General features: G+C 41.7%; 1 protein-coding gene across 2 annotated transcripts in view; it reads right to left on the bottom strand.

Moving 5' to 3' along the window:
• Positions 1 to 4,224: 4,224 nt before the first annotated feature.
• The window catches only part of DCAF1 (DDB1 and CUL4 associated factor 1), a 49,625-nt gene continuing 31,255 nt past the window's right edge, over positions 4,225 to 22,594 (bottom strand). For both annotated transcript variants that reach the window (XM_082060200.1, XM_082060201.1), the window contains exons 22-24: positions 21,545 to 21,649; positions 8,869 to 9,124; positions 4,225 to 5,228 (exon numbers count right to left, since the gene is read on the bottom strand). In XM_082060200.1, the coding sequence (XP_081916326.1) occupies positions 5,170 to 5,228; positions 8,869 to 9,124; positions 21,545 to 21,649 (420 nt within the window). In that variant the 3' untranslated portion in view covers positions 4,225 to 5,169. The remainder of the gene's footprint in view (positions 5,229 to 8,868; positions 9,125 to 21,544; positions 21,650 to 22,594) is intronic.

Below are 22,594 nucleotides of genomic sequence, written 5' to 3' on the forward strand. Positions count from 1 at the left end.
GCATAACTCAGCCTAATGATGCTTTTTAAAAATTTTTTTAACCCTGCAGTTTCACAGTAGGGATATCATCAGTCGATGATGTATGAATGGTCACTTAATTTAATAATGTATTGATAGCAACAAGTAGGGGTTGGTTATTGGTTATTTTTTTTGTTTGTTGGGATTTTTTTAACATTTAATACTCTGACTATGTTAAAAGTAAATCTAATGAGTTAGTGTGATGATGAGGGGGCTAGTATTCCACTTGATAACGCATCTTCTGTACCCCAAAAAAACGCAGTTCTGTCTGTAAGGGCCGGAGTACAGCTACAAGGGCGCAGAGGGTTTTTTCCGTGGTGTGCAGGCTCAGTTCTGTGCGAGGTGAGCTGGCTCGTCTGCTGGGAGCTGCAGGGCTCCGGGAAAGCTGATGGAGGCTGCGGGAGCAGGAACAGCACTGCTGCTCCCAGCAGCCAAGCCATGTCTGCAGGCTGCACTGGGCAGCACAGAGGCCCATGGCTGCACAGTGCAGGGTAGCTGGACTGCCCCTGCTTTTACACGGTTACAGGGACACCGACTTTAACCTTGTGACCAAGTCCCCAATGCTGTTGTAATGTAGACAGTGCCAAATGTCAACAATTGTAACCGTTAAGTGTTATCTGAAACCAAGTGCTATTAAATACCCCTTATGGCCAGAGTCATAGAGTGATTAGAGCTTTTTGTCAGAGCATTCTACGTGATGGAGCTGTCGGTTCAGTCTGAGGCAGAGTGTATGGTGGTGCCGTAACAAAGGCCTGCTGCCTTCTGGCTGGCAGGGACCTGGAGCTTGTGCTGCTGCAAATGGACTCGTGTGTCTGTGTGTGTTATATTGTGCAAAAATGAGTAATCAGAAGGAAAAAAAAAAATCAATACATGATAAAAGCTGCAACTGCCTGACAGCAAAGCCAGGGAATCACTAGAAATCTCCCAGTTACCATTTGCCTTGTGAGGCAAGTAAATAATAATTTAGGAGGTTTTTCAAAGACAAATATTGTCATGCTTTGGACTGGATAAGATTTTTTAATGATGGGATTTCTGTTCCCAGTGAGGTGGCTGACAGTTGTGAACACGTGCACAAATAGGACACCAAGAAATCTCCCTCCTACAAACAAACAAGTGTAAGCTAGGAGAGTTTAAGGAAAAACAAAAACAAAACCAAAACACCTGGGAGAGAAGCAGCATCCACTTTCTAATCTGGTGACCTCAGCCTCTCTGCTCCCCAGGATGCAAGCGAGCCACAGGGTTTGCTTGAACAGACTGTGCTGAGGCCAACAGCCCTGCAGGCCTGTCCCCCACCCCTCACACCTGCAGCCAGGCTGATTCTGAGTGAAACATGCCTGAAAAAGGGTAAATAGGTAGTTACAACAAAATAATGCTACACCTGTATCTTACAGCTTGCACAACTTGGCCCTTAAATGGGGAAGGGAATGCAGTTCTGGGGAGAAGGTACATGGGGGTGTGGGAGGAACCATGGCCCTGGTCAGAAGGCCTGAGACACTCAGTGATGTTGGAAGATGGTGGGTATAACAGTGCTGGAGGGGCGTCTTTCAGCCTGGTGCAGCAGTAGCTGCAAGGTCATAGCAACAGGGTTATGGTCTCCATCACTTTGAGGGTGATCTGAAGCACAGAGTGGGACCAGGGTGTGGGGTGGCAGATTTGGTGGTATGAGAGCACTACTGTTTAGACAGAGTTGCTCCATTTAAAAAAAAACAAAACAAAACAAAAAAACCCACCACCCATTCAGTAAATATTCTGTTTTACAAAGCCTCTTTGTGACATCAGCTGCTGACTGTCTTTACTACAACAGAAGCATGGACAAGAGGGCCAGCCCGAGGCAGTCCCCAGCATGTGCGTAGGAACAGCGTGGATGAGCCAATCAGACCCTGACCACTACCCTCAGCTAACATGCAGGTTAAACTACTGACCAGCCCTGGGGTTTCTGCTCTGCTCTCCAAGCCATGGCCTATGTGAGATTGTTTTGAACCACTGCGCTGCAGGGATGTGTGTGCAGCCTCCCAGGGTGCTGGCACAATGGTTACATGGTCTGCACTCCATGGGACGGGCTGAGCAGCTACTCACGGTCCGGTCACGCAGCAAGGAGGATCATTCCAATGTGAGGGCACAGGCTGGTCCTGGGCCAGTTTCTACTCTATCACGGGAAGAAGCACAGCATCCTTCCTGCAAAGGCTCTCCTCCGTTGCAGAGAGGTAGGTAAGTGCCTTAGCCAACTGGCAGGACATTTAAATGCCCCTTCCATCCCCTAAGCCAACATCTGTAACAACTGCATAGGAAAATACATACTGTATGGCATCACATCAGCAATGTGCTGTGTGTATTCAGGAAGATAAGGCTTTTTTCCAAACATCATGCTTTTAAATAAATCAAATCATGATGCCAGGGGAAAGACGTGATTTTCCGAACACTCAGATTTCCCCCGTCCCAAGTAGCTACAGAATAACAGCCTGACAAACACAAGCAATCGCTGCCAGTCCTCAACTCTGAATCTCCACTCTGCACCCAGCCTTGTTACAGCCACTGTTCACTTAAATAATCGGCAAGAAGCAAGGAGGCAGCACGGGGTGCAGGCAGCCTCCCCTGCAGTTCTGGGTTTAACTCTGGCAGTTCTGCAATAGGCAGAGGGGCTGGGAGGCTGCCCAGGGGGGCTCTGGGTGGGGGCTGGGCAGGCTGCAGCAGCTGGCCACAGGCTGAGGCCCCAGCACACTCCTGTGGGCTCTATTCAATAACACTAGGATAGGTGGGGGGGGAGGGATGGCACACATACTTACAGTGGCCCAGTTTCAAGTCAAATTTATACAGGAACTCCGTCCTAGATGTCTTGGTTCTGTCTCACAAAACTAGTTGGTAAAGTTCTCTGAGGTAGCCAGGCCCTAAACAGCAACAGATGTTATGGCTGTGGTGTAATGCCAGAACAAGATGCAGACAACCAGCACGGCATCTTCACTGTCATTAGTGGTTGAGTACATGCTTTGTATTTTTTCTTCTCCTGAGCGACACATTTTCTAAGGTGAAGTTGCTGTGGCAGAACCCTAAATCACTCCTCTGTGACAGCTGCATCAGATGGTTTTTGACAGGGCAGAGGCTGACTTCCCTGGCTGTTGGATGGCACAGTCTATTTTCAATCTCCTCATTTTATCTGAATTCTGCTTCAATAGTTGGTCTTAAGTGCTGTAGTAATCACAACTTGTTCATCTTATTGACTCTGTAGGGTACAATTATCCATTTTAAGTTGCAGCAGTTTTAATTATTAACAAGCAGTACTGGATAAGTGCATTAAGTAGATACAATGCTAGAGGAAAAAAAAGCTATCCCTTCTCTTGGTTAAAAAGAATATCCTTCGTCTTGAAGCAATGAGACCTTGAGCCTTGTAAAAAACTTGCTGTAGGGTCAAGGAGTGAGCAGCCTCCAGCACCCTGTTCTGCCTCAAATCCTGTTCTCAAAGTGGCAAAAACAGAAAGGGTAAAAAGTTGAGTGGATGTTACCCAGATACCTGGGAATAAATAGAACGTTCAGTGGCCTTGTCCAAGCAAGCCACAAGTGTACTTACCTTCCAGTTCTGACTCTCAGAACTAAGCTGTGAAGTTGTGTGCTGCACAGAGAAATCAAACACTCAACTGCGATTTTTTTTTATCCCTGTCTAAGGGCGGGGCCTCTTCTCACGTAAAAACAGGGGCACCTTATGTGCCTTCTGCCAGCATAGCCACAAGGCAGCCTGCACGATGCCAAACCACACAGGGATGAGGAGGCCCAATGCCACTCCCGCCTCCTGACACACACTGGCAATGCAGCAAGAGCTCCCTGCAGCTCACCACGCTGCCTGCGCCCAAACCGCTGAGCTTCTGGTGCAGCTTTAAACAAAATCACAGCCTGGCATGAGAGCACCCTCCAGCTCCCACACGGCGCAGTGCACACACGTCACCCACAACCCCACAGGGAATTCGAGGCTGTCAGGCAAACCAACCCATCGGAGTTGAACCCACAGGCACTGTGAAATGTGGTGACGCTACTTTGGGAGTCCCCTGGACTGGCACAGCGGATGGAACCTGCGGTCTCAGAAATTTCACCCCTTGTTCACTTTGTCCTCCCTTACTGCAGCCGGGCCACCAGCTGCACCTCGCTGCTCTCCTGCCCAGGCTGCACTCCCCATGTGCACAGAGCACCGCACAATTCACAGCCATAAAGAGACAGGACTTGTATTTAATTTTTTAATAAATACACTTTACATTAAAGAAAAAGGCCTTCAATTTGCAGTTTCCACACAGAGAGCAAGAGGGGATGGGGAAAAAAAAAAAAAAAAAAAAGATTAAAAAACTTGAACCACAAAGGGTAGAGGGGAGAAAGAGGGCTCAAGGTTCAATCCCAGACCTCCAAATCTTCAGGAATAGTCTCTCACTGTAGCTGGTATTGCAGCAAGAACCTCTGCTTTAAACAGCCTGTACCTCAGTTACCTAACACCCGCACGGGTGTCCCTGGAGGACAAAAGCATCTGAACACACACTGACGCACTAGCAGGTGTTAACACCTGTTGCCTTTTTTTTAAAAAATAAAATCATATTTAAAATAAAAATATTCTCACTCCTCAACAATTTTAGAAACCATGATCCTCTTATTTCACTTAGTAGTTCCATAAAAATGCCTCTTCTTTTAATTTTAAACAATTTTTCTCCCCCGAACCTACCCCATGGTAACAAGGTACTACAGGAATACAAAGTTCAGCCCCTCTTTACTAGAACACCTGCCTTTTTTTTTTTTTTCTTTTCTGTTTTATATAAAACTATTTCTGTTCTTTAGGAAAGAACTTTATACAAAGAAAATATATTGTGAAATATCTTCAGAAGTTTCCTTGAAGAGGAGAGTCATCTCAGCCTAAAATAAAAAATAAAAAAAAAGGCAGAGAAAAAAAAAAAAAAAAAAAAAAAAAGAGGCCTAACTCCAGGTCTCTTTATTGTAGAGCCTCAGACTCAGCCCCGAGCCCCAAACTGACTCAAACCAACACAGCAGATGGGCTGGAGTTCCTCAGGTTTTCCCAGGAGAAAAAGGCTTGGGGTGCTCAGAATTGGTTTCCGATTTGGTCTCCAGTCTTCTGCTGGGAAGGGAGCATCTCCTCCTGCCAACACCCCACCTGGCAGTCACTCCTCACTCGTTCAGAGACAGGATGATGTCATCCTCCAAGTCAGAGTTATCTGAGCTGTCGGCTGAAAAGGAGACACGCAGGTTATGCTTGGGCTGTGGAAGAACCCAGCTGTCATGGCTGCTAAGCAAGGCAACGCATTCATAGTTACAAGAGATGGCCACCCCCTGCTTGGAACCAGCAGCTCCCCAGCAGTGAGGGAGGCAGCTCACACCCTTGGCACAGTTCAAATCAACCCAAAGCAGTGAGCAAATCTGCACAAGGGCTTTCTTCCCCTGCTTAAACCAGAGGGTCAAAAGGACAGCAGCTTCATCAAGTGCAGTTTCTATGAGCTGGCAGATTTTTTTCCCATGACGAGGTGGGGAGAAGGCCACCAGCGATAAGTCACCTGCACGTGAGCTGCCTGCACAACTTACTGTGCACAGCCAGGGGCAATAGCTCCTTGTGCTGGGGGCTGGACAGATCTGGCAGTCACTCCTCACAGCTGTGACCTGAAAGCAAGCTTGACAGTTCTACCAACCTGATGTGGCGAAATATGGCCTCTGTATAATGTTCATAGGGCTAATTAATTATGCAGTTAAGTCAGACCCAGACTTTCTCAGTATTAGGTTCTTATCCGCCTGTCACTCCCCTCTGCACAGGTCAGTGGGAGACCCTCCCACGGAAGGGGAAGCAATCCACCAGCTCCCAGCTAGAAACTTCCTCTAGCAACCCAAAGGTTTCTGTAATTAATATAACTACATGACACTCACTAAAGGTGACCTGAAAATTGTGCTTTTCCTGGTTTTATTCATTGTGGTACACAACAAAGACATGAAAGGATTTGCCAGAAGCAGTTACGCACACACACACACACACTTGCTTTTTATCTTAAAACATAAGATCTCTCCTCCCTCAGTTGTGCAAGAGGGAAGTGGTAGCAGCTCTGGCAGCAAGAGGTCTCCTGCCTTACCTTAGAGTTGACGTTGGCTCTTTTTCTTATGTGAATTCATTGGATGCTGCAGTTAACTAGGTGTTAAAAATAGTTTTTTTAAAAAAAAAAAAAAAAAAAGACACCAAGACTTCCTCTGCGCCATCTCAGTTATACTGGATCTCTAATATGCCTGTCAAGGTAAGCAAGACCTTCTGGAAGGTTCACCCCTTCTCAGATGCTTTCCTTAGGGAAAAAAATCATAGGCAAGCAGCAGAGGATACAAACCCTTCCCCCAACCCTCCTCCCTGACCATCAGCCAGCTGCCCTTCCACTGTGCTCAGCGAGGGATGCGAGGGTCTCACCATCCATCAGACTGAGCCTAAGCTGGGGTCACCAGTGCTCCCAGAACAGCTACAGCCATGTAAGGGGAGATGTGAAACACCAGCCAGTGCTGCAGCAGCTACACTTAAGCAGTAAGAGGGAAGGAAGCAAAAGCAAAAAAGCAATCCAGAAACTCTAGAGAATAATAGAATCTGAAAAAGTTGGTGGGTTTTTGTAAAAAAAACAGAGGAAAGCTTTGAAAAGCTTTGAAAAGGGATCTTCCAGCTCTTTATTCTCCAGTCCACCATACAACGTTCCAGTTTTGAACTCCATAATTCAGCCTGACTGCACTGAACTGCTTGGCAGAAACTTACAGACCAGCCTGGAAGTTACCATTTTCAGTTACAGAAGACAAGAGGAAGCAAGAGTCAGCCATGCTGCTGGTGAGAATTCCTTCTCTCCTGCATTTCCAAAAGGTCACCCCACTGGCCCAGGAGCAAGGTCTTGAAAGATGTGCACACTGCATAAACTACGGTGGATAACACAAACAGAACTACCTTACTCAAGGTGGTGACAAAGCAGAAGACAAATTTATATTTAAAAGGTTCTCCATGGATTATTCCTGTAAAGGAAATAAAATCTCTTCTAAAGCAAGAGGAACTAAAGCCACTCACTCCCCTGTTTCAACTGTTCTTTGAATTATTTTGTTTTGAGGCACCCCCACTGTATGTTCTGGAGGTTCATAACAAACACAGTGAGGGTCTGCAGTAGGAAGCACTCTAAATACACCACCACGCCTGAGATACGTACTTTAAAACAGTGTCAGTGCCTGTACAACTTTTAATTCTGGAACACAGCACAAGCAAAGAAGAGGGAAATTTTAATTGTTCTTGCTGGGTGAGTAACAAAAGCAAGCCAGATGAGGCTGAAGTCACAGAGAAGCTGCAGAACCCCACTCATCAAACCCTGTGCAAGGACCACCCCTATGTCAGCCTGGCAGAGCTGCAGCTCCACAGCAACACCAGATCCAAGTTTTGATCGAGTGGTTCAATCCATAAACAATACAGAGACATGGCCATTTCGTAACACCTAGTGCTCTGCAGAGCACAATGGAATGTCAAGTAGCACCTAGTTTTGTTACAGGAATAGTTATTGAAATGGCTGGAACTTCCCCTCAATCTTGCCCCTTGGACAATCCAAGTTACAGCACCCTGCGTGCTCTCCTTCCCTCAGGAAACAGAAGTGGAGTTGTGTCAAGAAGGTCCTGCCAGCTACCGAGACAGGCAGAAATTATCCACGATACCAAAATGTTGAACTGCAATATACTATTAATGAATCCGAGCTATTTAAGTGTCCTACGTGGTCCTGCATTGTATACCTACTATCTTCAAGAGAACAGCAGACTGACCCCACAGAATACTGATGTGGCCACATCCTTAAAAACAACTGAGCTACATTCTAATGGAAAAGAGGGACATGAATGAGTCTGCCAGCCACAGCAGTGCCAAAACAGAGGCCGGCATGCTTAATCCTCCAGTGCATCGGCAGAGAAGATTGATTTCCACCTCAGCTCTCACATTAATCTCCTATAACTTCAGGACTTTGAACACCTTGCACACTGTAATTGCTTATCCTTACCAACCTTTTAACTTACGGTAATTATGTTATCCCCATTTTACAGCTTGGGAATTAAAAAAGAACTAAGTGGCCTGACTATGCATACTCAAATTTGTGCTGCAGAAAAGGGAACAGAATCTGGTGTCATAAATCCCAAGCCGGATGCTATCCTACTCACTTTCTCCTCCTCATGAAGCCTTTTTCCAAATTGAATCACTACATAACAAGTTCTGAACTTTCTTTCTTATACACTCACACACACACACTTTGTTAACCTTTCAAATCTCTGTGGCATGCCAGAAGAAGAGAACACTTTAAATTTTATCCCCAAAGTTACACTAGCTTCAGAATAGTCTGGAAAAGGAAGTGAAGTCAGAAATGCCACACTGGTTTTGCACTTTAAGCAATTGCAAAAGAGAAAGAAAAAGAGAAAGAATAGCATCAAGGACCAAAAATACTTTTCTGTCCTTACAGGTACAAATAGGCAGGGAAGACAGGTGAGGTAACAGTTCAAGAACAAAGGGCAGGACAGACAAGCAATCAGACAAGGATTCTTCACGTGGAATTTCTTGGCCTGCCTTTAAGTTCTCACGCACACACACCTGGGAGCACTTGAAGAAAGGAAACGCCTTCCTTTCCAGAACTCTCAGTTGTTCTCTCAGATAAAAGCTGGTTTTACCAATAATTACTTTGAAAGGCCACAGGTGAACACACATGATAATCTGTGCCTTTCATACCAGAGAGTGGAAAGCCCGCTAAGTCATTTCAGGGAAGACTTAGATGTGGCATATTTGTCAGGACATTAAACAGAGAACAAGGTCACCTGTGGTCACCAAGCTGGGCACACACTTACTGTCTCCAAGAATCAGCTCAACTTCCTCATCAGCATCAGAATCTTCATCTTCACCCTCATCTCCCTCTTCCAGGAGGTTGGCAAGCTCCTCATCATCGGAGGGAGAAAAGTCATTTTCTCCATCCTCACCAGCATTCTCATTGTTCTCATCCTCCTCCAGCTCAGCCTCCAGCAGCTGGTCTGTATCTAGTTCATCAAGGTCATCTGTATCATCATCATCTTCATCATCATCTTCTTCTTCTTGCTCTTCTTCCTCCTATAAAGACAGCAAAAATAGTCCATTGCAGACATTAAAATAAATGTAAAATGGAATAAGAATTGAAGAAAACAAACCTACTGTTTTCACTTCTCCCCATATCCAGAGATAACACATTATAAACAGTTTCCCATCACCCATATAAACACCTTCTCACCACAACTACAGGTCATGGCACACATTAGATCATTTGCAGGACTGCAAAGTCTTATCTGCAAAATGCTGGTGCAACACAGGTACCATTGCCTCAAGCTCCTCTCCAGTACTGGCCACCACCACGAGTCACCACAATGCACTTCAGAGGGACATGCAATCAGATCTGTTAATCCACGGCTTTGTTGCTAGTCTTGTACAAACTGCTTTAGTTTCAACTGGACCAAAACCTCTATTTTGCATCAAACAGCATGCAGCATGGATGTTCAGTCTCTCAGTCACTCCCAATTTAGATGAGATGTAAAACGTAGGCAAAGACACTATTAGCCTCAACCGATCCCCAAATCGCTCAATCTCAGATGATGGAACTGTTTAAAGCAGCTCAGAAGTCTCGTCTTTGGCATTTACCTCTGGATCAAGATCTTTCTCTATCAAACCGTAAGAATTTGCATTCAATAAAGGAACTGAATTTCTCATTGTAGATAAAATATAGAAATTCATATCTAGCAGGTAAAACTGAGTGGGAAGAAGCTGTTACAGTGCTATCGTTCTTCCAGACAAATGACCCGCCAAAAAGTGCCATCACAAGGCAAAGTCTGGGAGGTCTCCAGGACTCAAAGCCAAGGTTTTGTATACCTGCACGGCTGTCAGTCACACCCTTTTTCTCTAACAGAATGCTCTCATGTGGCAGGAAGGCAGCTCTCAAGTCATTCAGTTTAATAGCCTCTTTGTTTTGGGAGGGAACACATTTTGCAAACTTACGAAGTGGTTAAGATATGTATTTAACAATCCACTTGAAGGGTTAGTTTGGTCCCTCTCACCATACACACACTGTGCTGTTTAAGTCTAAAACAGGGGTGTCAATCTCAGTCCTAAAATGACTCAGTCCTAAAATGACATTTGGCCCTTTGAAGGCAACCACGTGGCCCCTGATGAAAATGAGTTTGACACCTCTGGTCTAAAAGGACAGAGGAAAAAGACGTTACTGTCATCTTCCCAACCTACTTTTCTTCAGTCAGTGCTATTAAAAAACCCCACGTAAATCCAACATCTGCCATAGGCAAAAGAAATAAGGAATGCCAAAAAGCCTGGGCAAATATTATTGTTTCTTCACTTGCAAAAGGCAGACTAGTTTCCTCTACTGGCCAGAAGTGCTATGTTATTTAAATGGAGGATACAGTATAAAAACATTGGTTTGCCACATACAGTTTTTCTTCTGAAAGAGGTTATATGAAATATAAAATTAAAACAACCTGTATTAAAGCCTATACCTGTTTTAGGCAATTACAAACTTTACTTTCAGACAATGAGTCCTCAAATAAATGTACAGTTCTTTTTGCATTGTATACAGACTGGGAGAGGAAACATCTTACTTGCAGTTCACAGTTTTAAACTGCAGTACCATACTAAGAAAAAAATTCCATAAAATATATTGAATGGAGCATAAAGGCTTTTGCCTTAACTTTTACTTTTGTTCTATGCAGTATCTGCAGAGAGACCAGTGTCTTAAACTTTATTGCTCCATTCAGAACTGAAAAACTGATTAAAAGCTGAAAAGGCAGGAAAGTTTATTTTCCTTTTTTTCAGTCTCTAAGAAGCTCTGAAGATGGAAAGGAGGTGACTAATTTATTTAAAAAGCTGTGAAAAATTAAACCAAGTTTTTCAGTGTCTGAAGACAGAGGCACAACTGTAGACATTAGGAAAAAACTGTATCGTCTACAAGATTCATTTGGAGTCCAAGTAGCTGAAACCGAAAGGATGCTGAAATTAGTTAGGTACCCTCTTTGTTGCCACATCTGAGGAATTTCTGAAAGCATTTCTTCCTACATATCTAGCCCACAGTTACTTAAAAGAAAATGCCCAAATTACTGAATTCGATTATGTTTCACATTTAATGTATTTATTGGAATTTGAAATACTATTGTATCAACATTTTCATTTAAGCTTAAGGCAAGGCATATATAGCAATATCATCCTTTAAATATAGGATGAAATAAAATATAGCTGTATAAAGCTAAATATTTCTTCTGGCTGACAAGTGCTAAAGAACACAGAAAGGGTGTCTATTTAGCTGCAAATTAACTTTGAGGGATTATACCAGCCAGTGAGGAAAAAGTCCTTTGTGAAAATACAAATGGCAACAGAAGATGAGAGAACTGAAATCAATGATTCACCTTTCAAGTTTCAATTTCTTAATCTGAAGTAGGTGATTAAAATCAGGCCACACATTTAAAAAACACCTAAGGACAGTAAGATAAGGTCTAAATCAAACCTCTCTTTGGTAAACCAGAAAATAGTGTGAAAATCATACCACAAGAAGTCATGTGTGCATGTGACAGACAGAGTTGAACGAGTGATCCGGAGCGCAGGTCAAGAATGAAAACTCTGCACCTTGTCACCTTTTAAAGAACGCAAACAGGAACTTGGAAAACGTGGTGTGTCTGCTAAGTAACAGGCAAGTTAATACTGCGTGAGCTTCTGAGCGATCTCCAAGCACAAACCTCTGCAGGCACACTGCAATACGCCAGCCTAGATACACAAGGCTTGCGTGTATGTGGTGGCATCTCTGTTAGGAATGCACAGGGAGCTTCTGCATCCAAAACCAGTCTGTGGGAAATAGAGCCGAGAAAGATTCCACCTGGTCTCTCCTCACAAGCTCATGTGTAAGTGATACCCAGCCGGCTAATGGATATCAAGGCTGTATCCTCATCAGATGCCCCAACTGCCTCACGTGAGGGATCCCGAACAGATAAAACCAGCATGCCTTCCCCAGGCACTCATGGGAGCATACTAGTGAGAGCACTGACAAAAATACTTCTGCAATGTCACAAGGGAAGACAGGTAGAACATTTATTCCAAACCGTATCTGGATTTGTGAAGGAAAAGATTACCAAAATAAGTTCCTACTCATCAGTAGTTCCCAAGAGCTTTGGGCAATGATAGAGGTGCTGATGGAAAAAAGGCCCCGCATGCACATCTGTGCAAAACAGGCCTGGATATGTGGTTGTCTTGCTCACTGGAGTGAGCAGATCCACAGAACCCATGGACTAGCACACTCCATGTGACTTAAACAATATCAAGGAACTGGTTTAGCCATTGCTAACTCCTTTAGATGCCTAAAGATATTCTATTTGGGTTGTTCTCTGTAACAGCTGCTTAGATCAGAACTAGAATTGTTCTTGGAGTGCTCACATTACTCCTCTGCTGCCTTGGAGAACACTCTCCTCCCTCTCCAACAGAAACCACTTCCCAGCTGCCAGTTTTCTTTACAGAAGGCACGAGGGCAGTACTGTAGAATCACATGCTGACCGTCTCATAACCTTATCTCTGTAGAACATTTTACCTGGCTGTCAGCACTATGACTCACTGCCTGACACCTGCTGTTATCACAACACAGTCCAATCAAACCCCCTCTTCTCATGTAACTCATGTAAGAGTACAAACAAACCCAACCTGAGGCTACGATGGAGGAAAAATGAAAAAAAAAAAAAAAAAATCAAATACTCCTTTTAAATAGAGTAGGTAACACTCAGAAGGACACGATAGAGACCAGCTTTTGAATAAAGATGTCACATTGCTACCCATTTTACTTACACAGTGATTCAGGTATATTAATTGCTTATTGATACCTAAATTTAGGGTTACCTTGAGGGAGCTTTATCTTGGCAGATGCCAAGAGTAGAACAGTATAAAGCAGAATACCCACTGACCTCTAATGACACTCAAATTTGTAATTATATATTACATACATATGCATTAATGTTATTATATATTATAGTGATACAAATACTAGGGGTTTTCTGTGTTAACTTCACAATACTGTAGTAGTGCTACTTTTCTTCATCTCCAGCATACACAGATGACACCACATAACAGCTGCAATGCTGTATCAACATACGTGGATGGTCAACTCTTTCTCCTTTTCAAAAACACAGTATCATAATTATAATAAAATAATTTTAATCTGTGAAACACCTACCCTGTTTCATACCCAAAATGGCTTCCTGGACCCACTTCCCTGCATCAATACTTACGGTGCTGACTTCACCCCAGTTAAAGCAAAAAGACTGCAAAAATAAGGCAACGAACGAATACAAAGCTGGAAATTTAAAGTGAACAAGAGAACAAGACAAAACCCTGGTTATAATTACAAGGAGAGAGCAAAGAGGGAGGCTGCAGCTTCAGTGTGGAATAGCTACCCACAGACCTAAGCAGGATGTCCACACAAGGACAGGCCGCAGTTTAACTCAGGAATTGTTTGACTCTACTAAAGAGTTAATTTGACTCAATTAATAAAGAGTAGCTTAGGCTAAAAAAGGCCATTTATACAAAAGGTTTGTATCAGTTCAACTCAAAAAGCCTTAAGAATGTAAGCCAGTAATATAAAACAGCAAAAGTCAGCAAAAAACTAAACATCCCCTAAAGGAATGGCATATGCAGGGGTGGCAGCACTGTAACAAAAACATGCTGGACATAATTCTTCATGTTGCCAGTATTTACAGCCCATTCAGAGCTTAGAAAATACCCTTTCCTCTTGCTCAAGTGTTATGTATTTTCTTCCATATTGTTCTTTGATACAAGTTTGCACACACTTCATAAGACTTTCATCATCATCATCGACTTTCTCCCTGTTTCCCTTTACCCATTCATTTTGCACATAAGAAATCCACAAAATTTGTCTTTTTGGTTAGTATGGATTATTGACATTTAACATATTCACCAGTGTTCGTCTCTCAGAAAAAACATTCAAAAGCTCAGGAATCGCCCTGTCTTTCATTTATTCAAACTCTGATGAAAAATATATGTTAACTAGACAGAACTTTGATTTTTATTTTATTTTTATTTTTACATATTTCTGCACTGTATTTTAACATTAAATCAGCGTATGTACAAAAGTGCTTTCAGGAAGTATGGCTTACAACACTGCAGGTCTGCAGTATATAAAAATACACCAGCTTGCTTTATAAGGAGTCTTAAGACTTTTTATAGAGTTTCCTTACATTTCTTGAATCCAAAAAATTTTTATGGCCAGATGAACAGAATTTGAGACTTCTCAACTGCAGATTACATAACCTCTCAAAGTTACACTGGGCTGGCTCTTATATGATCCCATGGGTCTTTTTCAATTGCTGATATTAGGTTTGGAAACCGTAACTCAGTTTTAAGATTTACAGGTCACTGATTTTTTGCTTATTTGACAGGATTTCAGCTGTTACAAAAAGCTTCATCTAACACCTTATTAACTGTTTCTTCCTCTACTAGGAGTTGGTTCACAGTCCAAACCAAGTATTTACATCAACAGTTCTCTGCTGCTCGATGAACTGTTCAGCTCCTTCATTCTCCTGGCTGCTCAGTAAATCACAGAATGTCAGGGATTGGAAGGGACCTTGAAAGATCATCTAGTCCAATCCCCCTGCTGGAGCAGGAACACTTAGATGCTCCTGCCCAGCCCCACGCTCACCTCCCGTCATTGCCTCCAAGCAAACACCTCTCACCTGCAGGTGTTTTCCAGCAACAGTCCTTTCCTCTGGAAACACAATCGCTATTGCACCTCTCAGCCTGAATCATGCTATAGGATACTACTCTATCATTACTCTAACTATTCTCACTTCCATCTATAAGGCTGCCTCCTCCCTACCTGCAAAACAGTTAACCAAATGTCAGTGAAGCTTTCCCCATTTTTAAAAATCTTTCAGCTCATATTTAATTCACTTCTGACTATCTGTAGCTAAGCCTAACCTGCTGGTAAGCATCCGCTTCTCAAAACGGTTTATTTTCTCTAGTGTTTGGGGGTTTTTCTTGGTAAATAAATTCAGGTTTCCTACAGTCTCATTGTTTTCCTACAGTCTCATTTATTTGCTTTTGCAAGAAACCACCTACAAGTTTACTTCTCCCTCTCTTTCCCCTCCTCCCCAAAGTTTCTCCTAAAGAAAACCAAACACACATAATCTGCTCTCTTCCAAATTACCAGTATTATTTTAATTACTACCTATTTCAAGCATGAGAAGGGGCTTTGCTTTCATAAAAAAGAACATTCAATCATTGTTCAAATACACATTCACTGAAGAATGTTTCACTCCAGAGGAACAAATCTCTCCTTGTTTTAGTGATTTATCTTTCTCCATAGACAATTCCCTTGTCATATCTTCTGACAATTGTTCTCTTTGCTTCCAAAGCATCTGTGTAGCATATTGGAACTTTCTAATCCTTTGCTATGCAATTCTCAGGAGTGACAATGTCTGGTTTTCAGTCACTTAAAGAGTTTCTATCCAACTCCTCCACCACCCAATTCTTAACACTCCCTAAACACTTGGCAGTGGAAAAAGCTTAAATATAGCCAACAGTCCTTCTAGGGGGTCAAGCATGTAAGGAATTTCACATCCCAGGTTACCTAGACCCCATCTTTCCCCACAGCTAACAAGACCAAACTAATTTCCTATTATCATACCATTAAATTCATTCTAAGTATTCACCTCCTTCACACTAAAGGGCTGCACCTACTTTTACATTCTTGGCTACTTCAGTGTTAGAAGTTCTACTTCTTCACAGCTATTAATGAGGTCACAGAGCTAAAAACTCAGAAGCCTGGGAATGCGCAGAAGTTACTATATGTAACAAGCAAGGAATCTTACCATAGGCTTCTACGCAGATGTAGGTATGTGCAGATTTAATACAGGAAACAGCACACAGCACACAGTATGTCACAGAGGCAAAACATGGAGTGAAGAAATAAAAAAGCAGTTATTCTCTTAGTCTATGTAAGTAGGTCTAACTTGTCTAACAATGACTACTTACCTGTGATGAATGAGAAAAGCATCCATGACACGGATAAACAAAACCTTTAAAGTAACCAAGCCTCTGTTGGATTGGCGTGTTCAATTGGGACTCTTTTGATCAATACTCCGGTTTTGCCTATGAAATGTTTTCATTGTAACATGACTGCATGTACCTGATGATAATCAGTTTAACTCTAGAGTCACTGTTGTCTCTTTGAGGCATGTGCAAGTCATAATTTCACAGTTAAATATATTCCTTAGTGCTAGTGATAAATATGTTCTATTGTGACTATAACATTCTCTGTGCTGTAGGGCTCCGAAATTATATAAGGAGTCCAAAACTAGGTGCCATTTCTGAATCTGCTTCTCTTCCTTCCTCTCACTGATCTCACAATTCCCACTCACAAAAATAAGCCTATTGCTTTAATTTCACAGCAAAACCCAATCATGTGTAAAGGAATTTCAAAATTTGGCAGGTAAATGGACAAGAATCTGCCCATTTATTTTCTCAAGCTTCTGACCAACATTTCTCATCACAGCTAAGGCAGCTTTTATTTTCTTGAATCCCAATTACTGTGGGAATTCTAGAAAGATATGTTAGGTGAGAGGAAGTCAACCTTTGATTTCTGCCACTGAACAGGAAGAATATGCTTTTATCTCTGCTGAAGCTGGTTTTCTCTACAATACTAGATCTAGTCTTCTGAAAACTCAACCTACTTTTCCCTTTCCAAGAATTTCCTCTGTTGTCACTAGCTTTGAAACGAGATTCTGAAATAGCAGAAGAGGCTGCGGCCGTCATAGGAGTTTGCTGCTATCTAAAAATGTAGTAAGAAGTACAGGTACTGGGAAAACTTTTTTTTTATGTGTCTGTTTTGGAGATGCCTGTTCAAAGGATGTCTTATGTAAACAGGTCTTTGATGGAAACCACTCTTTACTTAACCTCCCTTGGTGAAATTAAGTCCAAAGATTCCTATTAAGGTGTGCAGCAAACATACCTATGCTATTATCAGTTGAGACATTTGTCTGAAAATGCTTGTTCCCAGCTATTATCCTATAAATCATTTCATCTCAAGCAAGATTTCAAAATAAACCCTATCTTCAAATGTTACAGGAACAGCTCCTGAAAAACTAAGGGCCCCTGATGACATAAGTCATTCTAGGTAGCTTGTAATGACAAAGCACCACCATGGTCTGATGGTTCTCAAATACATGTCCCAATAAGGACTAAGGTTTGCGGGTTTTTTCCCCCAGCAAACAAGTATAAGCATGAAAACAAACCTGTATCAAACCAACTGCAATAAAAGTGCAGTGGAATTGCTGTTGCACGCAGATAGGGAGAGAATCCTAAAATAAAAGTAGAAACTGGGATCACAAAGATCCCACAGAAAGCTAAGGAAAAACATTCTCCATCCTGGCTAAACCACATGTTAGAATAGTGGTTGTCTTTTGAGTCTTTACTGCCTTATCTCCAAAGCTTTCATTTCACATCACCTAGAATTTTCTAAACCAATGCAAAAAGACAAATTACACACCTACCATCACCATTTGGATAGCCCAGAAGCACTGCAGGATATTTAACAGTTCTTCAGTTCTGGCAAAAGAAGTAGAACACACTTTATAGGACAGGGACAGCTAGGTGTGGCAAACTGCTGCTGAAGCCATAAATCTCTCTGAACAGGAGAATAACGGAGAATACTACTTGAGCCTCACAACGCAACGACATCCACATCATGTACCACAGAGAGAAACATAGGCCTTAAAGAACTAATACAGAAAGAAAAACCAAAATAAAGAGGTAAAAATGTACAGACTGAAAATCCTGTAACCCACTCAGTAGATCAAGTCATCCAGACTTAAGTTTCACCGTTTTCAGTCTACCCTGTGGTCAGCCAATTCCCCTGGTTAGAGCTTTTCTGATCACTTAATGTTTCTGAAGTCTCCTTTTCTAGCCTGTAGTGACTGCCACGTGCCATTTCTAGACCAGATCAACACGTTCACTTTCCTTTGCATCGTTTCATCTGAAATTCCTTGTCTGCCTCATTACAGAAGACAGTAGATTACCAAGTGAATCAGTGAATACTAATCAGCCAAAAAAGGGAAATAAGTAAGAACTAAGCAAGGTAACAACCAAAGATGGTCCAGTATCTGTAGCAGTAGCTCAGATACCCATCTTATTTTTGCCAAGTTTAACTCTGAAAGAGTATCAAAGCAATGGCAAATACAGGAGGAAGAGGAGGACAATCTTGATGCAAACTGAAGAATAGGGAGCTCTGCCTATTTCCCCATAGGCTGAACATAGTCTTGCAAATACCTGCGATACTGTTGGTCACTGAAGGACCTGTTTAGACACTTACCTGACAGTGAAATAATACACAAAACTCATTAAAGCTGAAGGCAGAAAGACTAATATTTTTGGAGTAAAATTCACAACCAAATGAGCTCACAAACCAGTTCTTGCTGAGTGTGTTTCACCTTCACTTCCCTCAGTTACTGTAGTAAATACAGACTACAGAGTATCGGTATCCATTTAGCATTTGTTCTGTTTAACGAGGCTGGACACCCCTGGATCAGTGGCCATAATTCGGAAAAGGCAGCTTGCCAGAGATCTCATACAAAAGGCTGGTGCAACAGCCAAGGAAGAGCCCTGCTACCATGCCACTATTCTCAAGTATTTCAAACAAAACAGACATTTACTGCAGCAGGACCATGCACAAGCCAGCTACATCAGCCTGATCATTTCATCGGAGGGTAATTTATGTAACGGATCAGTTGATTTTATAGGGTTTTGTTTGAGAAAGGGAGGGTAATATAGTTGTTTTGTTTCTTTGCTTAAATGAGAGAAGGAATTTAAAGATATTTGTAGGGCAAATAACTCTGCCAGGTTCATTTTACAGACTCTTAGCCTTTGGCTTTTCAAAAATCTGTCACAGAGTGATCAGCTGACACTTGTCAAAACTGGCATTATGAGTCATCAAAATTTAAAGTAAGAAACATCAGGCAGATATTTTTCACCACAGTTCTTAACTTGTCTCAAGCACAATTTTTAAAGTGATTTTATTCTGTGTCACATGATTTCCAAGCAAGGTTTGCCCACAAAACATGCTTCTATTTGAGTACTTATTACTTTCTATATAGGCAAAAAACTGTATTCATGGACCCACATAGATCATATACAAAAATATATACATATATGCATAAAATCAAGGTGTGAAGACAAAGGGGTCAAACAGATTAATATCTGCTCTAAAAATCTTGACCGAAGAGATACTAGATTAATGTTGATTTACATGATTTCTCCTCACATCACTTTGATGAAAAAGATCAGCAAACACCTTTCTTTAGCCAGAAGGTATTTTTGAATATCTGTGAGAAGTCTCAACAAGTTTGAAAGTTTATTTCCAATTTTTCAAAGCCTAATCACAGAAACTAACTAGGCAAGTAGTAAACACCTACACATGTGAGCATATGTATACACAGAAAACAAGTTGCTCTTGTTGGCCTTAACAGACAAGTGTGCCAGAGAGATCCCATCCTTATTCTGGAAAGCGTCTACTCATTCTAGCTCAATGCTTGGTGCCTCTATGGAGACAAAAAGCTCTATTTTTTAAGTCTAAGACTAGAATAAACCTGGAAGAACAGCAGTGAACAGCTATGGGACAGAGAGCAAGAGGTTAGTTTATGTTTTGCTAAATATATATAGATCAAATTGAACTGGGGTTCATAGGTGTTGTTTATATTAAAACCAAATCTCTCCTACTAAAGAGACATCTAGGAAACATCTATACACACCAGAAATGACAACCATAAAAAGCAGCAATTATGCACTATCAGGTAGTGACTCTTAGCTTGCAAATCAATCCCAGAACAGCTTTGTTTGAATACTCCATAAGCTGTACAGAAAAGCTTTTAGTACACTTCAATTCTGCCTGGGGACACCTCCATTTGTAAGGCATGAAGCATCCCCTGTCACACGTGATGGATGGGAGACACCTTATCTCTGCTCAGTACCTAGTGTTACAGCCTGGAACCAACAGCATTCAGACTGCGTCTTCTTATACAAATACAGTTCTCCACTTAAGTCAACACTTACCAGCGATATTGCAAAACAGTGTCTTGATAGCTGCTAGTTAATCATTGTACAATACAAAATCAATTTCTGCTACAAACTTTTTTTGAGATCTTATAAAGAAAATACGTGAACAAAAATAGTAGAAGCTGAGGCAAAAATTGAAACTATTGCTCGAGGCAAGCACTGGATGGCTAGAAAGTAGAACCACTTTGGAAGGAACAGTAATTTCCCCCCCTCTTCATTGCTTCCCAAGGAATTTTCCTCTTCACTCATCCTAAAATTTGCTAAACTGAATCCATCCCATCTAGGGATAGAAACAGTAACCAATGATTTCATAAGAATGCCAAGACTTCAACTGCAACCTTGTAGCATGTTGAGAGGACAGGACAGCAAACTGTATGCAAAACAGAACTTCTGCTTTATCTTCAGAATTACAGTGAAATTGTAATAGGAACAACTAACTGCAAAGAAAATTAATCTTTCCTAGGATCTGCTGTCCAGTCAGCTGAACTAGGAGTTCTGACCTAGCAACAGGAAGATTCAGAGACAGAAAGGGTATCAGAAATACAGCGTTCCACACAGTGTGGAAAAAAAAACAAACAAACAAAAAAACCCACCACCAAAATATTACCTGCTGGCATTCTTTGGAAAAAGGTGAAGTCAGCTTTTCTCACAGAAGATACAAGCATATGATTTACTAGAATGCAGACACCAAAGAGTAGAGCATAATGCCTCTAAAGTCTTTAGGGAACTGAAGTATAACATCTTTGCCTGTTCAAAAGAAAAAACTCACACCTGACACCCCAAAAGCTATAAATTTGTCTGTAGTTAGTATTGTGGGACACCAAGTGCACCTGAAGGAGCACTTATTGCAGTTCTTGGCTCTTCTGTAAAGTTGCCAGAGATCAAATCGCTGATCTAAGAAGGAAAATAAATACATCCTAATGCAAACTTACAGCTGCCTCCAAAATTCTTAAAACCCTTTTCTGTGTAGAAGTACTGTGTAGTTTAACTGCATTAGTCACAAGTTGTGTCTCATTCAGAAATTGGTGACAAGTTATGCCCAAATATGGGACTTGAAATTGAAAAAAAAAAACCAAACCAAACCCTCAAACATTACTGTCCCTCTGGGTGTTAAAATACTTTAAAAAACAAGCAGAACAAACAGAAAAATTTCTGATCAAGATTGAAACACTTAGGGAATTAATAAATAAACTATAAATTATCATGTTGGTTTACAGTGCACAAAGTTACTGTTCACACAGGTTCTACATCAATAGTCTTAGTTTATGCTGACAGTAAAGCGATCTACTTCACATTAGGTGAGACCAAATGAGGCATCTGTACTTTATGGGCAATAAATGAACAGGTAGATGGCTAACAGCTACTCTTGAACAACCAAGTTAATGCTATACTTCTCACCTGATCTTCTTCTTCATCCTCTTCATCTTCTGCCAAACGCTGCCTGCCCACTTCATACAGTCTGCAAACTGTATCCATGTTCATGGCATCCATGCTCCCTTGATTCTGAAGGGGAGATGCCCACAAAGCAGTTAGCTCCAGGAATTAAGCTCAGCGTTCATATTCAACACTCCATCTGATCTTAATTACAGAAACATTGCTAAAAGCTTTCCATCCCATTTGCTAGCAACAGTACAATTAGACCTAAAACCAAGTCTTCTTGGCTCCAAGGACCAGCCCAGAAGTGATATAAATATCTACTTTTTGCATCTGTCATTCACAAGTTACACTCTCGGTAGGAGATTTAACAAAACCTTTACTGGATCCTTAACATGCTTTGGTTTAGTTCTCACCTCACCACACAATACTAGATTTAAAGTTTGCCTCCCTGCCATATCATGGTACCATACGTCTTGAGAGGACGCTAAAAGCTCTCATATAGCTCCAGAACCCATCAGTCTGATACCACAGCAACTGCTGCTGCCACATGCCAGGAAGTTACAAAGCTTACCCTACTACAAATCCTTGACCTGCTTTTCCTGGCCTGTAAGGATCAGTAGTTCACAGAGTATTAAGTCAAAAGGATTTTAAATTAGTCATTACATGTACACAGTCAGGTTCAAGACTCATTAGTTTAATTTGACTTCCCCCTTAACAGACCAGAAGTTTCACTCAGCAATTTTTGCTTCAAATCCTTAGCTTCTGGGATTTTGCTAGGAAGGCAAGTGAAAAAGAAACAATAAGAGCGATTCACAGAAAAGCTCCATGGGAAGCCCCAGGAAGATTTTATTTCCCAGTTATTCCATGCAGTGTAAATTTTAACAGGAATTTTTTGCTATAAATAGAAAAAAAAAAGGAATTTCTCTCTATGCTTATGAGAAGGAAAACCTCTGTACGTTTTAAAGAGGGAAGAAGAGAGGCAAATATGTTCGGAAGTTTGAAGAATCAGAGGCAGAAAAACAGGCCTGCTGTGGGTGGACAATAAAAAACTAACAGCATCTTTACCATCAT

Source organism: Streptopelia decaocto (genome assembly GCF_964273445.1).
Source record: "Streptopelia decaocto genome assembly, chromosome: 8".
Taxonomy (NCBI): domain Eukaryota; kingdom Metazoa; phylum Chordata; class Aves; order Columbiformes; family Columbidae; genus Streptopelia; species Streptopelia decaocto.